At 41.0% G+C, this 25,823-nt stretch overlaps 1 protein-coding gene across 3 annotated transcripts in view; it reads right to left on the bottom strand.

Annotated features, from left to right (window-relative positions):
- Window positions 1-25,823, bottom strand: part of LOC140717142 (uncharacterized) — a 165,324-nt gene that overhangs the window by 8,664 nt on the left and 130,837 nt on the right. For all 3 annotated transcript variants that reach the window (XM_073030404.1, XM_073030403.1, XM_073030405.1), the window contains exons 8-10: window positions 21,264-21,342; window positions 20,459-20,596; window positions 5,260-5,328 (exon numbers count right to left, since the gene is read on the bottom strand). In XM_073030404.1, the coding sequence (XP_072886505.1) occupies window positions 5,260-5,328; window positions 20,459-20,596; window positions 21,264-21,342 (286 nt within the window). The remainder of the gene's footprint in view (window positions 1-5,259; window positions 5,329-20,458; window positions 20,597-21,263; window positions 21,343-25,823) is intronic.

Genomic DNA, 25,823 nt, shown 5'->3' with positions numbered 1-25,823 from the left:
CTAATCACCATTTTGAAATGCAGTAGGTTTAATACATTTGCAACCAAGCAGATCACACAAAATGCTGGGCCAAAATGTCATCTGTACTTTTTTTCCATAGACACTGCCTGGCCTGCTGAGTTCCTGCAATATTTTGAGTGTGTTGCTTGGATTTCCAACATCTGTAGATATTCTCTTGCTTGTCAGTTGCATTTCACAGAGTCTTAAAGCATTACAGCACAGAATCAACTCTTCAGCCCATCTAGTACTTTCCAAATTATTATTCTGTCTAGTTCCATTGATCTGAACCTAGACAACAACCCTCCATACTCCTCCCATCAATGTATCTATCCAAACCTCTTTATTGTTATAATCCACCACATTTGCTGACAGCCCATTCCACACTGTCACAACACTCTGAATGAAGAAGTTTCCCTTTAAGTTCCCCTTAAACATTTCCACTTTCACCTTTAATCCATGACCTCTTGTTCTAGTCTCATCCAACCTCAGTGGAAAGGCCTGCTTGCATATTCCCCTCATAATTTTGTTCACTTTTGTCAAATCTCCCCTCATTCTTCTACCCTCCAGGGAATAAAGTCCTGACCTATTCAACATTTCCCTTTAACTTAGGTCATCAAGTCCTGCCAAATTGTAAGATTTCTCTGTACCTTTTCAATCTTATTGATATCTAGGTAGATGACTAGCTCTGCACACAATACTCCAAATTAGGCCTCAGCAATGTTTCATACAACTTGCACATAACATTTCAACTCCTGTACTGAACAGTTTGTTTTACACAAGCCAATGTGAAAAAAAGCTATCTTTAAACATCTCTCATGTTTCCTTTTAGTAACTATAACACTGTGCTCCGATAAGATGTATATGGCGGCTCATGCTAAGACTGCCAGACAGGTTGACACCTGACAGCAAATTACGTCAGAAAAATACAAGTTCATGCATAATGGTTGCTGGATCATGATGGATAGTTTTTTTTTTCACAATCACTATTAGCATTGTGACTTCAGCACTAAGCTCAAATCCAGGCGAATGTATCAACTTGCCTAAAGGTCTTGTTGGTTGTCTGTTTTCTTGGGAAACTCTTTACGGTAACCTTCAGCAAGCGAAGTGATAAGAGTGAATTAAACTATGATATGCATATTTTTGTTCAAGTTTTGTTAGTATAACTCAAAAATTGTCAAGTCAGAATGTTGAAGAATCGGTGGGAAGGTGGACTTGAAACCTGGGATCAGTCAAGGTGGTAACAAATTAAAAGCCATCCGTAAAGCCTACTGTTGCTATTAATTTGTTATTTTGTAATGTTTTGAAATAATGTTCAATGAACTGTGCATTTGGCATTAACAGATTTGTGCTTAACTACCAAAGAGTAAATATTAATATTATTCACATGAAAGCCTTCACATTACATACTATTTATAAAGATGAGTCACTGGGGGGAAAAAAACCTTGTTTTTTTAGAAATAACTTGCACTGTTACTACTTGTTATTGTCTAATCTCACGTTTGGCATCCAACAGTGTAATGTCATGTACCCTTGAAGTTGAGCCAAGCATTATGCATTCCCATGGGATCAGATTTTAGCAATAGCCAATCAGGCTAAGGTCCACCCAAGCCTTGGGATACATGCTGTGTTGCTGAAGAAAAGCTGTACATAATGTACAAAGAATACATATTATATAAAATGTGTAAATAAGCAGACAATTTTCTGCTCAAAAATAATTGGAAAACATGTTATGGATCATAAAAGCAATTAGCTTCAATTTGACAAGGAATCTAACAAGTGTTTATCAAAATCATCTGGAGGGAGTCACCACTCAGGTAGGGTGCTTGACAAAACCAGCCTACCTGAGTGGACAATATCAGATTAACAAGAGCTCCAGGAATCGTGCTTCAGAAAATGGGGCCAGGGTCCCATTCAGTATTCAGTAGTTCAACTTAATATCAGAGAATGTATACAGTATACAATCTGAAAGTCATTTTCCACTAGAATCCAGAAACAATGGGAAAATTATTTCAGTATACAGTACTTAGGAAGCTGAGTTAGATGACCTACCATTACCGAACATTAACTTAATTTGTAATATATAAAATCTGTAAATGGACATTCACACAATCCATATGGAATGACTGTGATCTGCATGTGAAATCCAAACCACTGGAACCAAAGTTCAGATGCAGAATATAGCACATTCAATAACCACCACCACCACCAAAGTAGGTGACATTAGCAAAGAATTTCTTTAACAAACCCAAATAATAGAAGATCTCTCCTGATCCAGTAGATTTCATGTAAAGAGAAAATTAACCAAAAGTTTGGGTCAATGATTCTTTACCAGGGTCCTGGTGCCCAACCTGAAACATTGACTAGTTATAAATGTAAGAGATTCTGCAGATAGAAAGGTAGAAACATAGAAAGCCTACAGCACAATACAAACCCTTCGGCCCACAAAGCTGTGCCAAACATACCCTTACCTGAGAAATGACCTAGGGTTACCCATAGCTGTTTGAGCTCCATATACCTGTCCAGGTGTCTCTTAAAAGATCCTATCGTATCTGCCTCCACACTGTTGCCAAAAGCCCATTCCATGCACTCACCACTCTCTGCGTAAAAATCTTACCCCTGACATCTCCTCTATACCTACTTCCAAGCACCTTGAAACTATGTTCTCTTGTGCTAGCCATTTCAGTCCTAGGAAAAAAGCCTCTGACTATCCACATGGTCCATGCCTCTCAACATCTTATACACCTCTATCAGGTCACCCCTCATCCTCTGTCACTCCAAGAAAAAAAGGCGAGTTCACTCAACCTATTCTCATAAGGCATGCTCCCCAATCCAGGCAACATCCTTGTAAATCTCCTCTGCACCCTTTCTATGGTTTCCACATCCTTCCTATAGTGAGGCGACCAGAACTGAGCACAGTAGCAGCTTTGAATGTCCTATGGACTCAGACCCCAAGATCCCTCTGATCCTCCACACTGCCAAGATGTTGAAAAATCTCGAAGAACAGACACGGAATACGAGGATCTCAGCAGGTCAGGCAACATCTATGGAGGGGATTAAACCATTGACATTTTGGGCCGAGACCCTTCATTAGGATTGGAAAGGAAGGGGGAATAAGGTGGTGGCAGTGGAGTGGGGTGGAAAGGAATACAAGTAGGCAGGTGATATCTGAAACTAGATGAGGGGGTAGATGAATGGATGGAGGAGGGGGATGAAGTAATAAGCTGGGAAATGATAAGTAGCTGAGGTAAAAAGATGAAGAAGGAGACATATGATAGGAGAGGACAGTTATGGCATGAGAGAAAGGGAATGGGGGGGGGCAACAAGTGGAGGTGATCGCAAGGTGAGGAGAAGAGAAATGGAGGGAGGGGAACCAGATGGGGAATGGGGAAAAAAAAGGGAAGTGCATGTTGGTGAAATGACCAGATGTTAGAGGCTACCCAGACAGAATGTGAGGTGTTGCTCCTCCAATCTGAGTGTGGCCTCATCCTGGCAGTAAAGGAGGCGATGGACTTCAAAGGAAATGTCCGGGGCAAGTTTCTTCACGCAGAGTGGTGGATGGTTGGGATGTGCTGTCAGGTGTGGCAGTGGTGGCAAATACAATAAAGATATTCAAGAGGCTCTTGGACAGGCACGTGAATTTGCTGGAAATGGAAGGATACGGACATCATTTAGTCAAAACGGCTTAGCTCAGTTAGGCACTTGCTGACCAATTTAGTCAGTTTGACACAACATCGTAGGCCAAAGGGCCTGATAGTTTGCTGTACTGCTCTATGATCTAATTTTTAAATCAAAGTTTAAAACTTTTCACAGTTGCTTTTAATTAGAACCTCCTGCACTGTAACTTTCATTCCATTTTAAATCTAGTTATCGTATCTATTTTTGTGTGATTTTATTCTTTTTTATATTGTCTGATGTTTGATTTTTATATTTTGCTCGACGTAAAGCACTTTGAATTGCCTCGTGTTTGTTAAAGTGCTATAAAAATACGCTTGCCTTGCCTTATTTGGGTCCAGTTTTTAGCTGGTAGGCGCATTACCTACATTACAGAAAAATAGTTCCACTCCTTGCCACCCCTAAAAGCAATGAAAATGCTAGAGAAAGGAAGAACTTAAACAAGTACCTGCCCGTTCCATCCCAACTTAATCACTGACAAATTGCTTCAGGTTACTTGTATTTATATCTGCACAATTTGAAAGCTAGCATGGCTCCAGAAGTAGTATATCATTAGTTAGAAGCATTCTCTATGGGAACTTAAACATTGTGGTCATTTCTTTTTGCCATTCCAGTTTAAACCTGTAGAAATTAGCACAGGCATAAAGACACTACTGGAAGCTTTCAATTGTTCTGTTTAATTTTACAAAGTATTAACAATGAATGGCAGATCCATGCTACTTTTTACTTGTTCTGTATTGTTCCCACCTGTTTTAACTTCATGATCTTATTGGAGAAACTTGTTTTCTATCCCTTCTGCTGTGCTATACATACTCCTCCAACAAGCCTTTCTCATCAAACAGTTTTCACACAATCTATTTACAAAATATCTGCATAATACTGTTACCTTTTCATGTAATCATGGCTTGTTGCAAATACCACCACTAAAATCTCTGGCTATATTGCAATAATCAATGATGATGCAATTTAAATGATTTTTATTTCATTATTACAATCAAATTTAACTGTACTATAAATATATTGCATGAATGAAAGTATCAGAACATCAATTATCCAACTCCAGTTAGAAATTCTGCATATTAAAAGAGCGTAGGGAAGAACATTGATGTGGCACCGTTATATTCTCTCCCTTATTTATTTCTTTACATCATTCTGTACATTTTCCAGATTTTTTTAGAATAATTCCGTTTTTACACTTTTCTCCTATATATTCTGTCCTACACATTTCACTTCCACAAATATTCATAAGCAAAGCATTCAAAGTATTTATTCTATATTCCCTGTATCTTAATTACACACAATTAAACTTGCTCCTGTATTTCCGAAGTTGCTTTTTATCGTATTTCTCATCAACAATCCTTCATTTGAATTATAACATACAATGGATATTATGAAATATATTTCTTGGGAGTAAATTTATGAAACCAGTTTACCTTTTCAATGACTGCAGGCCAAAGAATATTGACAGAGGTTTTAAATATCAGGATGTAATGATCTACTGTAGAAGTGTTCACTATTACTTCACCAACAATGGATATCTGAAACATAGATGCATGTGGTACTTCAATGGAATTTTGATTTCATTACCTTTTCTACGGAATCAGCTTTGTTCTCCCAGAGGCTCCGTTTACTGGCTACATCACCTGGTCGAATATCCTAAAACCAAAAATAATACCTTTTTTATCTTGTGGTACCAGTGCACAAAGACTTTGCTTTATTATTATTGGGAGAGCAAAATTAATCATTATTAATAAATAAAACCATAAGACATAGGAAAAAAAATTAGGCCATTCAGCCCATTGAATCTTCTCCACAATTCCGTCATGGTTGGATGTTATTCCTCTCAATCTTGTTCTCTTGCCTTCGCCCTGCAACCTTTGATGTCCTTATTAATCACCAAACTATCAACCTCCACTTTAAGTATACTCAATGACATGGCCTCCACAGCTATCCATAGCAATGAATTCCACATATTCACCAATCTCTGGCTAAAGGAATTCATTCTCATCTCTGTTCTAGGAGGATGTTTTTCTGTTCTATGCCCTCTGATTCTAGGCTCCTCCACTATAGGGAACATCATACCCACATCCACTTCTTGTAGGCCTTTCATTGTTCAGTAGATTTCAATGAGAACCACCCTGACCCCCAATTCTTCTAAGATCCAGCAAGCACAGGCCCAAAACCATCAAATGCTCCTTATACATTAACCCTTTAATTCCTGGGATAATTCTCGTGATCCTCCTCTGGACCCTCTCCAATGCCATTACATCCTTTCTTAGAAAAGGGGCCCAAAAACACTCACAATATTCCAAGTGTAGACTGACCAATGCCTTATAAAGCCTCATTAGAATTCACATTTGATGTTCTGTTGCATCTGTGGAAAGTGATGCAGACTTATCATTTCAAGGTCCAAGACCTCCCATTACAGCTGAACAGAAGGCAGTAGAAGTTTGTCGATCTGTGGGGTTGCAAGCCTCACACACTGATTTCATTTCATTTTTAGTTTTGCCAGTATGTCTCTGACCTGGAACACTGACTCTTTCGTTCATCGATATTGGCCTGACCTGCTGAGTATTTCCAGCATTTGATTTACATTTCCCTCATCTGCAGTTCTATTTTTTAAATCTTTCCTTATTTATTGAGCTGCCTTTTAAACTTTTCCAGGAGACTTATCATGTGAAAATTTGTGGTTGCAGGCAGATGTTTCATTCCGTAGTTTCAGATTCTGGTCAGTTTTTTCTCACTGAAACGTGCAATGACTGAAGCAAACTCAGTGCTGTCTATTGCTCTTTTCAGCACACTTCCCACCACCTTGGTCCAGGACTATGTCTTGCTCTTCCCAGGCCATACGCAGTTCATGGTGTGTTGTGTTCTGCATGGATGACACCATGGCCCAAAAGAGCCATGAGGGTCCAGGTCACCGAGGTCAGTGGTTTGGTCAGTCTAGAAGTCGAAGGGAAAAGGTCAAACCTACAATTGCTGTCCTGGGGTGGTCCAGATTTGGAGGCCTGATATCTGCAAGTCTGAGAATCTGGGGGTGAGAACTGGAGGCAGACTGTCCTAGGGTTTGAGACCCAGCTGTGTGTGTGTGTGGGAGGTATGGGAAAAAGGCTTGTTTTGCTGTTACTGTTGATGTTATTTGTTGTTGTTCTGTGGAACAGTATGGGCATGCTTTGTTGGCTCCAGAAAGTGTGGCAACTCTTGTGAGCTGTCCCAGAACATCATTGGCATGCGGGCTGTTAACGCAAACAATGTATTCCACTGTATGTTTCAAAGTACATGAGATAAATAAATGTCAGTTAGTAATATAAACTTCACCATCCCATTCATAATGAATCTTAAAACGTAATGCCATCAAAATGCAGAGTTGCAGCTGTATGTAGCATATATAATTGTACAAGAAAGTTGAATACAAATGATGTTCACGCCCTCTTGCAAGAAATGGAAGTCAACATGGAGCAATTCAGTCAACGACCTGGAATTACTGGAAAACTGGACTTGTAAACAAACTTCCATATTGTGGTCTCAATTGAAAAATTTTTTGGAATGTGATGAAATAAAATGGTGCTATGTGGAGCCGTTAATTTGGTTCAGCAATGAGAGAAGGACAAACTTTCCTATGGGCCATCACACCAAATAGCTGTAACGATCATTCCATTTCTGAGACTGTCCTTCAGTTAATCATTATGCTCTTTGATTTGCATGAAATCCTATTCCAATGATATAGATCTGTGACAGGTTGTGCAACGTAAAGTACAACGTGCCGTGATATTCTTCATTTCAAAGAGTAAACAGCAATTGTTGTGTGTTTGCTGAATGCTGTGTGAGGAAAAGCATGCAGAAGTGTCATCATATATGTTTAGTTTAGGTTATCATTGTGGCTGGATCAAAATCTCCACCACAGTAAAGATGAACAATTCAGGACTGCTTGAACACAGTTTCCCTTGCATTATGTCAGTAGCAAAGCTTCCAGTAATCATGTATTACATATGTTTTAACTCTTTCATTCCTTATCACAATATGGGAACAGGACCTTCATGCCGCTATTAAGAACCTATTTATAATAATCCCATTTGCCACACTACCCCATAATCTACCCTGGATTCTCCTGCAACCACCTACACCAGATGAGGGTGGGTGGCTATAACCTACCAGTGAGCATGTTTGTGGCATATGTAGAGATATCAGAGCATCTGGAAGAAACCATGTAATCACAAGGAGAAGGTGGACTCTCCACACAGGCAGTAGCACTATTCTTGTGCCATCGGAAATATTCTTTTCATAAAACTCATGGGGAAAAGATTATCCTGGGCATTAGTAAACACTTGAGAAATAGGGTACTTGTTTTACAAGTTACCCAGTCAAAGGTAATTCATTGATGCCCATAATGTGGGGGAGAAAATCACTTGTCTTGACCCTATGGGGAGCAAAACTACAACCCCATAGGAGCAGAATTAGGCCACTTGGCCTATCGTGTCTGCTCCACCATTCCATCATGGCCAATTTATTATCCTTCTCAATCCCATTCTCTTGCCTTTTCCCTATAACCTTTGATCCCCTGACTAACTAAGAACCTATCATCTTCCACATTAAGCACACCCAGTGACTTGGCCTTCACAACCATCTGTGGCGATGAATTTCACAGCTTCACCACCCTCTTGCTAAAGAAATTCTTCCTCATTTCTGTTCTAAAGGGACGTTCTTCTATTTTGAGGTAGTGCTCTCTGGTCCTAGATTCCCTCACTACAGGAAATATGATCCCCACAACCACACAATCTAGGCCTTTCAATATTCAATAGATTTCAAGTAGATCTCCCCTCAATCTACTAAACTTCAGCAAGTACAAGCCCAGAGCCATCAAACACTCCTCATTCTTTAACCTTTCATTCCTGGGATCCTTTGCATGAACTTCCTCTGGACCTTCTCCAATCCCAGCACATCCTTTCTTAGATAAGGGATCAAAATTTACTCACATTACTCCAAGTGCTGTCTGACTAATACCTTATAAAGATGCCACATTACATCCTTGCTTTTATATTCTAGTCCTCTCAAAATGCTAACATTGCTTTTGCCTCCCTTATCCCTGACTCAGCTTGCAAATAAACCTTTAGGGAAACCTAGACCATAAGATATAGGAGCAGAAGTAGGCCATTCAGCCCATCAAGTCTGCTCCACCATTCAATCATGGGCTTATCCAATTCTTCCAGTCATCCCCACTCCCCTGCCTCTCCCCATACCTTTTGATGCCCTGGCTAATCAAGAATCTATCTATCTCTGCCTTAAACACATCCAATGACTTGGCCTCCACAGCCACTCGTGACAACAAATTTCACAGATTTACCACCCTCTGACTAAAGTAATTTCTCCACATTTCTCTTCTAAATGGGCGTCCTTCAATCCTGAAGTCATGCGCTCCTGTCATAGACTCCCCAACCATGGGAAATAACTTTGCCATATCTAACCTGTTCAGGCCGTTTAACATTCAGAATGTTTCTATGAGACAAGTTCATCTTGAAGTCCAGTACTGGCCTTGTTTTCCCAATCCACTTTCATGTTGAAATCCCCAATGATTTTCATGACATTGCCCTTCTGACAGGCTTTTTCTATCTCCTGCTGTAATTTGTAATGCACATCCCGGCTGCTGTTTGGAGGCCTGTAGACAAATGCCATTAGGATTCTTTTACCCTTGCTATTTCGTAGCTCAACCCATAGAGAATCTACACCTTCCAATCCTATGTCATTCCTTCTAATGATTTAATTTTATTTCTTATACACAGGGCCACACCAACCCCTTTGCCTACTAACCTATCTTTCCAATACACCGTATATCCCTGGACATTCAGCTCCCAATGGCAGCCATCCTTTAGCCAGGTTTCAGAAATGGCCACAACGTCATACTTGCCAATCTATAGCTGAATTTCAAGATCATCCATTTTATTTCTTATGCTGCATGCATTCAAATATAACACTTTCAATCCAGTATTTGTTGCTTTCTGTTTTAAATGCACAACACCTCTATTGCCCTGTAAATCATCCCACTGGCTGTGATTATGCCTCTTCTCCTGCCTGTCCTTTCTATTATCTCTGTTGCATGCTGTTTTCTGTTTTCCCTTTCCTCAGCCCTATCACCCCAGTTTTCCCCTTCCTAAGCCCTATCACTCTGGTATCAGCCCTATCCTGCATATAGAATTTATGACTACTAATATTTTGATTAGACAGTATTGTGTTTGTACCCTTAAATCAAAATTAGAAGTACCATAAAACTTACACTGATGCCTCAGTGTAGTATCCATTGGTAGCAGCACTAACCTCAAAATTCCTTGATACAGATCCAAAAGTAAATATGGCTCTGTGGTTAAAAAGCTAGGTTGATACATTTCCTATTTTTGAGTAGCTGCTGCTTGTCAGGGAATTTGACACCTGGCTTTGTGTTTCCATTATAATTCTCTAACAGTGAATGCAAATAGTAGTAGAATATGCAAAAATTAATCACAGTGAGATTAATTCAACTAGGCTGAAAAACAATAGCCTCAATTCACTCAAAACCAACCAGATTGTGCTAAATCTATTCCCATTGAACCGTGTTACATTGAGGGTCATCGCTCAAACTGCTGTCGTTCTCCTCACTTCTTTCTGTGACCCCCCCACAACCTCAAATAAAATCTTTCATGTGGCTAGACTGCAGTATTATATGCTGAACTCCAGGTTATAGTCATCTACATTGGAATGTCACACAAAATCCGTACAAAGGCAGAAAGTACTCCATTTATTTTTCCAAGTTCAAACAGTGTGGAAAACTGTAGAAATTTGCCTGCACAACAGACTCATGCCCTTTCAAAGCCCTTCCTGGCAAGAGAACTTGGGTACACGTTTGCTGTGGCAGAACAGGATGGCAATCTAAACTTGCCCTTTGCCTAGTTAGTCACTCCTCCTTGTCCTGTCCCCTAGTCTAGTTTCCCCAGAAGTTCACACACTTCGCCCTCCCCTTCTGCAGTTCTTGGGAGTTCACTGTTTACACACCCCAACAATAAAACAATCGCTAACTTGGCTGATCAAAACAATCTCTTCAGATAATGTGCTCTACTGGTTTATAACACACAAATTAAGGATTCTAGACACTGACGTTCCAAGCAGTTTAATTTATTTTCACTCCACCCTTACATCGGTTTGTAGACAGCAGAGCAGCCTCGAAAGACCTGAGGGACTGTTTGTACCATTCTAAAATACCGCCTGGGGTAGTGGGAGCAGGCGCACTACACCCTACACGGGCAGGTTTAAACTCTCAGTCTGGCTTTGCTGGAGAGGTGTGGAGGTTGGAGCTGATGTTCCGTGAGCAGTTATATTGGAAAGTTAACAACAAATTGTTTCATGGAGAAAGCCTTTGTATATTTGTAAATCTTTGTACATACATGTTTGTTATCACTTGTCTACTTGTAAATATTTTTTTCTTCACAATGTTTGGGCAGCTTATGTCTTTTTTTCACCTGGCACCAAATAAAACCCCTTCGCAGCTTACTATCTGTTTTTGATCAACTGGTGACCTTCTTCAGGCACGCTTACCCACACCAGACAGCAAGGTGTGACTTTTACAATGTTAGTTCACGTGGCCACTCTCCCACCTCTGGGAGCAGTCTCCAGCCCTCCTCCCATCCCTTAAGCTGCAACACTCCCTGTATCTGGAAAAGATGTCATTTAATCAATGAAATTTTGATAAATTCCTTTAAAAGCTGAATGCAGAGATCACGCTCATAGAGTTGAATGACAGAAGCTGTAAGAACTTGTAATAGATCAATAGAAAAAAAGCCCTGTTAAAACTGATACCTGCAAACCTGACAATGCAGCCCAAAGAATCTTGAATTTGAAAATGTCTATATTTATGCATCTTTCATAAGCAATAGTAAATTTTTTAATCATTGTCATATGTACCGAGGTATCGTAAAATCTTTGGTAGTACAAGGGAAAAACAGTATCAATGCAGAGTATTGTGCTACAGAAAGTGCAGTGCAGGTAAGACAATGAAATGCAAAACCATGACAAGGTAGACTCTCAGGTTAAGGGTTTATCTTATTGTACAACAGGTACACTCAATTATCTTAAACAGTTTGAGAGAATTTGATAACAGCAGGATAATAGTAAAGGTTTTGTGCTACAGAAACAGAATAAAGTGATTTCTGTCTTGCGAATGAAAACTTCTGCTTTCCCCAGGAGGGCCATGGCTAATGTTCGCTGACATGAAATCTCAACACTGCTTCTCTTCTCACAGATGTAGCCTGACGTTTTGAGCAGAATCTGGTTTGTACCTGTAAAGTCTTGGGTCGGGCTGGGAAGAATAAAGCCTGAGGCTGTGGGTGAGATAAAAGGCTAGGTAACAGACTAACAGGAAGGATGAGATCTAGGTGGCTTTGTGGTTGAAGGAGTTATCTGTTAATATAAAAGTGCTTTTTCAGCTAATCTATTCCAGGCTTCCAGAGAAAGCTTTGAGCCAACATTCATTTGGACCATGCCTGATGTGTTCTGTAGCTCCTCCAACACTTTAGCTCTCAGCCTAGATAGTACAACAATTCTCAATTCCCAAATAAGCCAACCCACATTAAGGGCAAGGGCAAATGGGGGAACTGGAATTTCTGCTGCACATTCCAGCCATTTTGAGTGGTCATGTAGACCTGAGACAGTGTGGGTTCTTTTCTGGTTTCCCTTTGTCAAGTAATGACCTCTCAAAAATCAATAGATTCTGGTATTGTTCCAGAGGACTGGAAATTTGAAAATGTCACTCCACTCTTTAAGAAAGGAGAAGAAAATAGAGGCTATGGGTAACCCTAGGAAATTTCTAAGGTAAAGACACGTTTAGCACAGCATTGTGGGCTGAAGGTCCTGTATTGTGCTGTAGATTTTCTATGTTCTATGCTTCTAAAGGAGGGAGGCAGAAAAGAGGAAATTATAGGCCTGTTAGCTTGATCTCAGCAGTTGGAAAGATTGTAGAGTTGATTCTTAAGGATTTGGGTTTGGGTTTCTTGGAGGCACATAATAAGATAAGCCAAAGTCAACATGGTTTCCTTAAGGGAAAAACTTACTGGAAAAATCTGTTGGAATTCTGTGAGGAAATAACAAGGAGGATAGACAAAGGAGAACCGGTGGTTGTTGTTTATTTGTTTTTTTCTGAAAGTCTTTGACAAGATGCCACAGATAGGATTGTTTAACAATGTAAAAGCCCATGTTGTTACAGGAAAAATACTAGCATGAATAGAGCATTACCTGATTGACAGCTGTCAAAGAGTGGGAATAGGGGAGCCTTTTCTAATTGACTGCTAGTGACTAGTGGTGTTCCAGAGATCGGTGTTTGGATCTCTTCTTTTACACAGTATATCACTGATTTTAATGAAGGAATTAATGGTTTTATGGCCATGTTTGTAGATGATACAAAGATAGTGGAGGGGCAGGTAGTGTTGAGGAAGCAGAGAGGGTATAGAGGGACTAAGAGAGATTGGGAGGGTCGGAAAAAAAGTTACAGATGGTACACAGTATAAGGAAGCGTATAGTCATGCACTTTGGTAGAAGAAATAAAAGCGTAGACTCTTCTAAATGGGGAGAAAATTCAAAAATCTGTGCTGCAAAGGGACTTGGGAGTTCTTGTGCAGCATTTCTTAAAGGTTAATTTGCAGATTGAGTCAATGGTAAGGAAGGTAAATGATGCATTCATTTTGAGATGACTAGACTATAAAAGCAAGGATGTAATGCTGTGGCTTTATACAACACTAGTGAGGCCACAGTTGGAGTATTGTGAGCAGTTCTGGGCCCCTTATTTAAGAAAGAATGTGCTGACATTGGAGTAGGTTCAGAGGAGGCTCACGAGAATGATTCCAGGAATGAAAGGTTTATCGTATGAGAAGCAATTGATGTCTCTGGGCCTTTATTCATTGGAACTTACAGAAGGATGAGGGGGAAGTCTCATTGAAACCTATCAAATGTTGAAAGGTCTAGATAGCGAGGATGTGGAAAGAAGGTTTCCTGTATTGGGTGAGTCTAGGATCAGAGGGCACAGAATGAAGAGGCATCGATTTAGAATGGAGATGAGAAGAAATTTCTTTAGCCAGAGGCTGGTGAGTCTGTGGAATTTGTTGCCACAGTTGTCCTTGGAGGTCTGGTCATTGGGTGCACTTAAGGCAGAGGTTCAAAGGTTCTTGATTAGTTAGGGCGTGAAAGCTTACAGAGGGAAAGCAGGAGAATGGCATTGAGAGGGAAATGGATCAGCCACGATGAAATGGTGGAGCGGACTCGATGGGTCGAAAGAAATAATTCTGCTTCTATGTCTTATGGTCTTATCTCTGCTGTAATAGGGAAACTTTCAATTTGAATTTGGGACAATATGTCAAAAGAAGTGTTATCTTTTGTGTATATTTCAGGTATTTCTTTCTCCAGGGCTAAACAGAACAATTCATTAGCATTTCTATGCTTAGTTACCCTCTTGAAGTTATCCTCTCGAATACAATCATAAAATTGTATCCTCTAAGAAACAGAACCCATCTCTGCATTCATGCCACTGCTGTTGGTGAAACACCCTTCTGTGGATTGAAAATGGACCAGTGGCTGCTATTCAGTAATGAGGGTAAACTCTCTCACATACAAATACCAATTGAAATGTTTTATACCCCAAACAAGAATCATGGCCTCTCTGTCAATATGTGTGTAATTTTTCTCGGCAGCAGTAAGGGGACGTGATGCAATGGCTGTGGGGCATTCACTTCTATCACTCATCACATAAGACCATAAGATATAGGAGCAGAAGTAAGCCATTCAGCCCATCGAGTCTGCTCTACCATTCAATCATGGACTGATCCAATTCTTCCAGTCATCCCCACTCCCCTGCATTCACCCCATACCCTTTGATGCCCTGGCTAATCAATAACCCTTCTATCTCTGCCTTAGTACACCCAATGACTTGGCCTCCACAGCCACTCATGGCAACAAATTCTGCAGAGTTACCACCCTCTGACTAAAGTAATTTCTCCACCCCTCAGTTCTAAAAGGACATCCTTCATTGCTGAAGTTGTGCCCTCTCATCCGAGAATCCCCTATCATGGGAAATAACTTTGCCATATCTAATCTGTTCAGGCCTTCTAACATTCAGAATGTTTCTATAAGATCCCCCCTCATTCTCCTGAACTCCAGGGAGTACAGTCCGAGAGCTGCCAGACGTTTCTCATAGGGTAACCCTTTCATTCCTGGATGGTAACTCTTTCATTCCTTGATGTAATGTGACATGTCTACACCAATAACATAAGGTGAGCTGTCATAGGCAAGATTCACCGGACGGTATGGATTATAAGGTGTGAGTACAGTGTCTGATATCACCATTTCATTTGCCTTTTGGAAAACCACTTCCATTGCCATTTCTCCTGATCTGTAGTGATGAGTTCAAGGGGTGGAGCACATTATCAGGTTTGGCAGGAACCTGCTATAGTAATTGACAAATCCTAAAAAAAAGACCCACAACTGTGACACATGCCTTGGGGCATTCACAACTGCTTGACTTTCTCAGCACACTTGTGTAAACCTTGTGTGTCAATGGTGTGACCATGCAAGTGATACTTGGTTTAAAGAGTTCACACATGGTGCATCATTCTCTGGCCAAATAGCCTTCTAATATTTTTAATACTATCTTGAGATTTTGGAGATGCTCCTTGTCAGCCTTGCTGGCAATGATGATGTCATCCAGGTGACACTGAGTGCCTGGGCAGCCTTGCAGCACCTGGTCCATAGCTTTCTCCCAGAGAGCAGGTGCAGATGCTACTCCAACAATAAGCCTATTATACCAATAAAGCTCTTTGTGAGTATTTATGGTGAGAAACACTTTTACCTTCTTTCAAATCCATCTGCAAGCTTCAACTAAGTCCTCTTTTCTGATGTGTTTCTCCCCAGAATGGTTTACAAAGATATTCTTTGTCCTGGGTAGAGGATATTGATTTACTTCCAGTACTGCGTTTATGGTGACCTTAAAATCACCACAGATCCTGACCGACCCATCCTTCTTGGCGACTGGGACCACTTATGGTACCCATGGGATCCACCCAACTTGGGTGTAATGCTTTCAATTAACACTATTTGAGTTTTCCAGTCCATCCTTGAACACCATGGAGGCATTATCCAGTACCAAGTCAAGTCAAGTCAAGTTTATTATCAATTCAACCAAAAACTGCTGGTACGGCCCACAGTAAAAATGAAACAACGTTCCTCCAGGACCATGGTGCTACATGAAACAACACAAAACTACGCTAGACTATGTGAGACAGCACAAGGCTACACTAGACTGTGCAAAACAACATAAAAACTGCATTAGACTACAGACCGGCACAGGACTACATAAAGTGCACAAGACAGTGCAGGGCAGTACAATAATTAATAAACAAGACAATAGGCACAGTAGAGGACAAGTTACAATATAGTAATAAATGATGCAGATGTCAGTCTAGACTCTGAGTATTGAGAAGTCTGATGGCTTGGGGGAAGAAACTATTGCACAGTCTGGTCATGAGAGCCTGAATGCTTCGGTACCTTTTGCCAGATGGCAGGAGGGCGAAGAGTTTGTGTGAGGGGTGCGTCGGGTCCTTCACAATACTGATAGCTTTGTGGGTGCAGTGTGTGGTGTAAACGTCTGTAATAGTGGGAAGACAGACCCCGATGATCTTCTCAGCTGACCTCACTATCCGCTGCAGGGTCTTGCGATCCAAGATGGTGCAATTTCCGAACCAGACAGTGATGCAGCTGCTCAGGATGCTCTCGATACATCCTCTGTAGAATGTGATGAGGATGGGACTTTCCTCAGCCTTCGCAGAAAGTAGAGACGCTGCTGGGCTTTCTTTGCTATGGAGCTGGTGTTGAGGGACCAGGTGAGATTCTCCGCCAGGTGAACACCAAGAAATTTGGTGCTCTTAACGATCTCAATGGGGAGCCATCAATGTTCAGCAGAGAGTGGTCACTCAGTGCCCTCCTGAAGTCAACAACCATCAGTACCTTTCTTAATTTGGTTTCGGTGGACTCTCTTGCAGGGGATGTGACATCTAATTGGTTAATGGACCTCCAATCAAGTTGTAATTGTCTCAGCCAGTCACGGCTCCACAATGCTGGTCCTCCTGATTTTGCCACATACAAGCTCAATGTGGCTTGTTGGTGATTTCACTGTTATGAATGTCATTCCCACAGGAGTTATGTTTTCTCCAGTTTAAGTTCTTCGTTGGATCTCTGTAGGCTTCAGTTCAGCATCCTTGAAATGACGTTCACACTTATTTTGTGCAATGACTAAAACAACCAAGTCAGTGTCAAATTCCATTCTAATTAATTTGGTTTTCACTTCTGGTGTAAGCCATATTGCTCGTCTCCTGTTAGTTTTCACAAAATAAATCTTAGCATTATCAGATTTTTCATCTACAGTATCCAGATTAATGCTCTTGTTGAAACTGCAACTTGACTTTTATCTTTTTCCTCTTCCCTATGCAGTCATTTATTTTTGTCTGCCAAACATGCTCTTAGTATATGTCCAACTTTGTTGCTTTTTTCTGCAAGTTTCACCTTTAAATTTGCATTGGTCTGCTGTACGTGAGCCCCTGCCACAATGGTAACACAATTTGTTCAGCCAGGCAGGTTTCTGCTTAGATGGTGCAATATTGTTCCTGCTCACATTAATTCCTGACTGCAACTCAATTGCTTCTCTGGCTGCCATTTCCACTGATACAGTGATTTCAACTGCTCTTATAAATGTGAGTTGGGCTTCAGTTCAGAGCCCTTTTTGAATGCTTTATGTAAGATTCCACAAGCTAAACAATCTCTCAGTGCATCATTAAGCCCCTCAGTGAACTGGCACTACAGAGATGTGCAAGACAAGTTTGTTTATTTTTCACATAGAGTGTCGAGAACATTCTGCCAGGGTAAGTGATAAAAGCAGAAACAAACGGATGTTTAAGGGGTATTTATACAGAAACATGAAATGTAGGGAATAGAGGAATACAGGTCATGAGAGGCCAGATGGGTTTAGTTGGACTAGTACCATAAATGGTGCTGACATGGAGTTCAGAAGGGTCTGCTCAGGTCCTGTACCCTTTTATGTTTGAAGTACCAAATGGCCTTACCTGCAAAGTTCCTTTTTGTCATGGAGGTAGAAATAGGCCTTACAAAAATCATTGAAAGAGTATGTCACCCCCAATATAGGAGGCTTCTTAAATACCATTGGAAGTCCCTGGCTTACAACTCCACAAGAGTGCGTAATTGCCAGTTTAGTGGTCATGGGTATCCCAATTGCACACAAACAGTAAGAGAGAATTGCAAGTCTTCAATTTCCCTGGCAGCATCAAACCAAAATCCAATTGTAAATCAATGCTGTCACTTTCACACTCCATGTAGTAGGCTGAAATGTCAGCTCCTCTTGGTATGCCTGTGAAAGTGCCCTCAACATCTCTGTTTCCTACATGAAAGCTTAATATGTCAGCTATCCCATGAGCTACGATCATTTTGGCTTTTTTTAAATTGAGCATAAGTAGTCAATACTATGAACAAATGCCCCAAATGCATTTTACGTCTGGACCTGATTTCACACCACACATGATCTGCCAACTACAATACAGTCTGTTACAAAAACAAGCTTTACAACTCTCCCCCAAATGGTTTGTCATCAAGTGGCAGCCCAATCAAGTGGAAAGCCAATTAAGACAGTCATATTTCCCAAAACAATAAGACATGTTAAGTAACTTGCAAGAAGCTTGAGGCAGGCAGGTGTGTGATCTGCAAAAACAACCATAAACATGCCAACTTATTCACAGACTATGTTAACCTATTCACTTTTTTATTATGCGGACTTTATTAAGGTTTTACTGCTCCATCTGGGTCTCTTATTCCGCACGTGCAATGATACATAAATTTAAATGAATGTTTCACATTCTAAATAAGTACATAAGGCTGAAGTGAATAGCACTACTAGGTTGGATAAAATAAAATTCCAAGAAGAAGTATGTGTCATCAATTTGTTTGCCTGAATGGCAGGTTTCAATGCTGTGATCTCACAATAATCCCTGATGTTCAATACTTTCATAATCTCTGGATTCCTGTCCAGCCCTGCAACGTATCTGACTGGCGCTGCATGTGGAGAAACAAATAGTATGGATTGGAACAAAGGATTGCCAAGGGACATTGACTAATAAAGGAGATGTGACAGACAGAATTCAGGCATAAGAAACAGAAGCTAGAGAAGGTAAGAATTGGGAGCATACTGTGGGAGAAAGGGGAATAAGCAATTGTATCCAGCCTTAATCAAATCCCATCTGGAATAACTGTGGTTTTACGTGTCATGTCCACAAATAGTATGGACACCCCTCTACCACCCCTAGCGGGGGAACGGTGGCTGCCCGATGGTGTGGGCATTGAATCAGCGTTTGATCTCAATATCAGTGAAGCGCTCGGCCAACTGTACGGGCTCAGGGATCGCGAGACAGGGCTTATAGGTCGTAAGACAGACTGACAATGCTGGTCGGTTCAATGATTAGCGCGGCAATCCCACCCACCGACCGCTGAGGATACCCCAAATGGTGTTTATTTAAATCGTTCTCAGCCATCCGTAACAAAACACAAACCGAATCACGCACCCGAGTTGGGACCCGAATGAGTCTCAACACGTGAAGGCAGACAAGTCCATCATAATATCAGAGTCCATTTGGACACTCTATCAAAAGACGGACATGCAGTATTGGATTTCACCATACATTCAGCAGAATGCTGCCAGCAAGTGAGTGGTTAGATTCTAGGAAAAGTTTCTTTGACTTGGCCTGTATTGTCTTCAGTAGAGGGTGCTAGATGTCCTGACTGAGGTTAGACATGGAGAATCAACCACATTTTGATGAAAAACTCAAGGGCAAGGGAATATAATTTTAAATGTAGTGTTGTGTATCTTGGAAACACTATATTGACATAAAAGCTGATAAACCTTTCTAACCTCCTCCTTTGACATGCACTGAACAATGGCACAAAGACTGAGGTGGGTAAATGTTAGATATTTTAGAAGCTATCAAGTTTCATTAGGAAAAGATAGGAAAAACAGACAAGAAGTCAATAAACTGAGCATCAGTGTAGGCCTGAATGAATGAATGAATGGCTTTTTCATGTTAATGCTCAATCTTTAAAATCCTGAAAACAAATTCTGACTAAATCTTTACTCAGCTCTAATGTTTTGGTCTTCAGCTTGCTCATTAACACTTTTTCTACTATGAAAAGTGCCATTTTCTATTGAGTATTTTTGGATGTTTAATTATGTTAAAAAGATCTCAAATACCAGTTCATGATCATTACACACAGACTAAATGGGACAAAACCTCAAAGGGAAATAGAATCAATTCCATAAATTAGCCCAGTTCACTTTTGAGACTGCAAGTTTGTACTATTACCTGATAATTTTACTGATGGTGATTGTAGGAGGTAGATCATTTTTGAGCAAACATCTGCAGAGTTACAACAAAGCTTAGTGGAAGAATCCTAAAAAGAAACGTGGTTAGAAGTCCAAAATATTGCTTGCAAACTTTTCTTTTCCTCTCACAGTCTGCTTTGCCCTATGCTGTTTCGTAGTGTGAAACAGAAATAGAAAGTTTATCTTCAAGCATATTTAATATGCAATTGTATCTACTTCCAGGTAATTGGTATCTCTGTGTCAATTCATTGCATTTTCAGTGCTACTATAGCCATTCCTGCTGTACATAGTGTGTGAACATGAGTCATTTCATGTAAACCTTAACTCACAAATTACCCACAGTACCTTTTTGGTCATAAGAAATCGAGAACTGCTATTTTGTGTGTCTTCTTTTTCAAACACACAGCGCTTGCTTGCAACACCTTCCAGTGGCCGGGACAGGTAATCTGAAGGGGATGACTTTGATTTGATGCTGTCACTTCTCTGTAATGAAATATTAAATGAAATCAATTAAATTGCCTTAAGTTTGAAATGCAACATTCCTGACTAGAAATCTAGTATCAAGTTTTACACATACTAAACTGTTGGTATATGATGATAGCATTTTACCTGAAGACTTCCTGGTAGGAAAAATCTGTGGCCCAATTTAAGAGGGGAGGGCTGCAGATCAGAAGGGTGATTGTAGGTTTAAGATTATGGGGGCAACTTCAGGCCCTGTTCTTGAAAGTGTAGAGGTTGGGCTGGAGATTAATTGAGGGGTTTGGTAAGGGTCAGCTTACAGAAATTGGAGAAGAATGAACTATTACACAAATTAATAGTGGGGTACGTGGTTTGAGCCAAATGGTCCAAGTCAGGAGTGGATTGAGTCTAGCTGAGTTAGGAGACCAATGCAGGGAGGGGCTCACTGATGAAGGCTTGTGATTATAGCATGAGTAAGCAAAATCACAGAGCTGCCTTCCTGGGATTCACTACACACTGTTGGGCACCGCTACAAATTCTGCTCGTTAGGCAGTAGTTCAGTGAGCCCAAAGGAAAATGGCATTTAGTGAAAAACAAAAGTTGGACTTCAATGTTCCACAAAATAATGCCAACAGCAGGTATCATATTCTCACACACGTCATGCAATTTACCCGACCACACAGCTGCTCACCTCAATTGCCTTTGCATACTTCTCAAGTATGCCATCAATTTTTCCTGATGACGATCGGGCTGGAATCCTTAAACTGGCACTGTTAGGAGAGATCAACATCAATCAATTAACCCCTATTCATTACTAAGCATAAAGAGCCAATTATAATTCATTAATATAATTCCCAGGTGATACAACCTGATGCCATGAGACATTTTTGGAGTGTGGAACTAATGGTAAGAATACCGCAGAGACATGCTCTTGATAGTCTACCACAGAACATACATCTTATTTGAAACTAACCTGACAATTATTCAGGAAGTAACCAAGAATGGTGATTCTGGAGTCTGAAAGGCATGAATCTGTGCATATGATCTCTCTTTAATGTTGCACGCCTCCGTTCTGATATACCTTTCTTTTTGGTTAGTTCTTTGACTCTCATAAGGAACTTATGCAGGACTAACTAGACAGAGTGTACCTTGACCAGAATCAGAACCAATGCCAAATGTTCCTTCTGAATCTATTCTTGTATTACATTACCACCATGGATCAGCACAGTTGAGGGATCAATAAAGAGGACCATTTAAGAGTCAGTTGCATTGCAGTGAATCTATGAACACAGATGGGCTGGCATCCAACTTCTTTCAGCAGCTCCCTCAGAATCAGTACCCCTCCATGCCAAACACCACCAGCAAGATACATTTGAGTGCAGCAAAGGCATAAGATGTAATCACCAACAAGTGTATTTTAAGCTTTAAACACACACAATTCTGCAGATGCTGGAAATCCAGAGCAACACACACAAAATGCTGGGGAAACTCAGTAGGTCAGGTAACATCTATGGAAATGAATAAACAGTTGACATTTCAGGCTGAGACGTTTCATCAGGACTGGAAAGGAAGGGGGGCAGGTGTGAGAATAAAAAGGTGGGGGGTGGAGGGGAAGGAGAACAAGATGGAAGGTAATAGGTGAAGCCAGGTGGGTGGAAAAGGTCAAGGGCCAGAGAAGAAGGAATCTAATGGGAGAGGAGGGTGGGCCATGGAAGAAAGTAAAGGATAAGGGGCACTGGGGAAATGACAGGCAGAGGTCAGAGGCCACAGTGGAGAATAGAAGAAAAGGTAAGGGGGAATGGGGAAAAATACCAGAAGGAGAAATCAATGTTCATACCATCAGATTGAAGGCTATCTAGACAGATTATGCGATGTTGCTCGTCCGCGTAAGAGTGGTCTCATCATGGCAGAAGGGGAGGTCATGGACTTCTTTATGCTTATAGAAGAATGTGATTGAGAGGGATAAAAAATCAGCCATGGTGGAATGGCAGAGCAGACTTGATGGGCCAAATGGCCTAATTCTGCTCCTATGTCTTATAGTCTTAAGGCCCAACATGTTGGAATGGGAATTGGGATAGGAATTAAAATGATTAGTTTTTGAGAAATTCCACTTCTGGCAGATGGAGTGGACGTTCTCAACAAAGCGGAGCCTCAATTTATATTGGGTCTGACCAGTGTAGAAGAGGCCACATTGGGAGTGCTGGATGCAATAGACAACCCCAACAGTTTCACAGATGAATTGTTGCATCTCCTGATATCTTTAACCTCTCACTTTATCGGTCTGAGGTGCCCACCTGCTTCAAGCAGGCTTAAATCATACTGATGCCTAAGAAGATCTTACTCAATGTCTATCGTCCAAAAGCACTTACATTCACTGGGATGAAGTGCTTTGAGAGGTTGGTGATGGAACATATCAACTCCCGCCTGAGAAGTGACTTACATCCACGCTAAATTGTCTACCATCACAACAGGTCAACTGCAGATGCCATTTCATTGGCTCTTCAATCAATGCTGGAACATCTGGACAGTGAACATGCATAGATAGCAATGATTTCCATTGACTACAGCTTGACATTCAATACTAGCATCCCCTCAAAACTAATCAAAAAGCTTCAAGTCCTTGACCGCAATACCTCTCTGTGCAACTGGATCTTTGATTTCCTCACTTGTAGGCTCCAATCATTTCAGATTGGCAACAACATCCTCCACAATCTCCATCAGCACAGGTGCACCACAAGGTTGTGTGCTTAGTCCCCTGCTCTACTCGCTCTCACTTCTGACCATGTGGCTAACAACAGCTCCACTGCCATATTTAAGTTTGCTTATCACACCACTGTCACTGGCCGAATCAAACATACACCCTATCCTCGTTATATGCGGGGGATACGTTCCTCGCAGTCGACACATAGTATGGAAAGCACATAATGTGAATAATTATTTAAATGGAGAAAATAGGGATGTGTTCTGGAGGGCTTCCTAAATATGTTTTATCTGTAAATTATTCACATTTTCATACCAATATGACACAAAAGCAGTACCACAAGGCAACATTCGTATTATATTTAATCAATTTAAGGTAATATTCAACATAATAAATTATAGGAAGTTAACGCAGTCTTTTCATCCTTACTTATGTAAGTGCATTTTGACATACACTTCCAGAAAAGCCCGGTCTCATCTGCATTAAACACCTGCTTTGGTGTGATGCCTAACTCAGCTATCATAGCATGTAACTGCAAAGGGTAGTGTTCAGCAACTTCGTGGTCAGCACTAGCTTGCTTAGCATGCACAGCTAAGTTGTGAAGCCTGTGACGATTAACAAACTGAGAAAACCATCCCTTACTTGCATTAAAGCTAACAATATCACTTGACACTTCCCCACTAGCCTCTGATCAAAGGCGACCATAAATTTCCAAAGCTTTCACATGAAGATGATTGGAACGGAATGTTGTTTTTTTTCTTTGTTTCATGCTCAATGTACAAACTCAACATTTTCTCCATGTTTGTCATTGTCGGGTTACGCACTTTGGTAACAACCTTTGAAGACACTTGTGATGAATCAATCACTGCACTTTTTATTTTCTCAGCATTTTTATTTATGTTTCTGATCGTGGACTTACCCAGGCTGAAGTAGCATCCCAGGGCTGTGCTACCTTCACCTGACGTGGCCCTGTTTATAATTTCCAACTTTTTTTCAAGTGTTAAAGCGGTAGTCTGCCACTTGGCTGATGGCCCAGGGCTTGACATGGGATGCTTAGGAGGCATGGTTAAATATTTCAAGCAGAAAGTCACTGCACCGTAGGTAATAACAACAAAAGGTTAAGAGCGCAAGTTTGCACATCCACACGCTGCCACTACCAATGCGAGACTGGCGGGAGTGAGATTGTGAGGCATGTGCACGGGACTTGTATTGGTGGGAAAGTGGTGCTTCTCATCCCAACAGCCTCAGTTAACTGTGAGTTTTGGACGCATATAAGGAGAAGTTGGTAGAAATAGGTTTGACGCATAACTGTGAATCCGCATTGTCTGAAGACACATCTAACAACAATAGGGTGTAGTGATAGATCAGCATATAAGAAGAAGATTGAAAATCTGGCTGAGTGGTGCCACAACAACTTCTCACTCAATGTCAGCAAGACCAAAGAGCTGACTATTGACTTGAGGAGGAGGAAACCGAAGATCCATGAGCCAGTCCTCAATGGGGGATCAGAGGTGGAGAGGGTCAGCAACTTGAAATTCCACGGTGTTCAGAGTTTCTCTTCAGAGTTTCTATCCTGGGTACAACGAGTAAGTGCCATTATGAAAAAAGCATGGCAGTGCCTCTAATTTCTTAGAAGTTTGCGTAGATTCAACATCACCTAAATTGACGACAAACTTCTATTGATGTGTGGTGGAGATCTTGAACCAGAGGGTATAATTTCACATACCTTATCACTGTGCTTTTCCCACTGAACTGGGTGCACTTTCAAGAAGTTTTCATCTCATGTTCTCAACACTTATTGCTTATTCATTTATCATTATTATTATTTATTTTGCTCTCTTTCTTTTTGTAATTGTACAGTTTGTTGTTTCTTTCCACATAGGTTGTTTTTCTGTCCTGGTGGGTGTGGCCTCTTTATTGACTGGGATTGCCCGCAAGAAAAGGGATCACAGAGTTGTATAAGGTGACATATATATACTTTGACAATAAATTCACTTTGAACATTGAAAGGATTTTTTGGGGCCATGATTGGAGGTGAGGGAATGGGCAGCTGTAGCATTTCTCTTGCTTGCTGGGGTAGGTGTCAGGAAGGAGTTTAGTGGGGAGAGTGGAATGGACAAGGGATTCATGGAGGATTGAGGTGAGGGAAGAGGTGAATGGGCAGGTGTAGCATTTCTCTCGTTTGCAGGGATATGAGCCAAGAGGGAGATTAGCAGGGAGGGTCGAATTGACAAGGGAATCATAGAGCAAGGAATCCCTGAATAAGCGGAGAGTGAGATGGAAGTTAAGGATATGTTTGGTGGTAGAACCCTGTTGAGGATGACAGAAGTTGCAGAGAATGATGCGTTGGAAGTGGAGCCTGATGGGGTGGTAGAGGAACTCCATCCCCATCAAGGCGGCGGGGGATGGGTGAGTGTGGACATCTGGGAAATGGTTGAGTTGCGGGTGAGGGTAGCATCAATGTTGAAGAAAGAGAAACATTTTTCCTTAATAGTAGTATCATCTAATAATATCACCAAGCCCTTGGGGTGGGGGGGGGGGGTGAGGTCA

The sequence above is a fragment of the Hemitrygon akajei genome, chromosome 27 (assembly GCF_048418815.1).
Source record: "Hemitrygon akajei chromosome 27, sHemAka1.3, whole genome shotgun sequence".
Classification (NCBI taxonomy): Eukaryota; Metazoa; Chordata; class Chondrichthyes; order Myliobatiformes; family Dasyatidae; genus Hemitrygon; species Hemitrygon akajei.
This window is presented reverse-complemented; position numbering and strand designations above follow the sequence as displayed.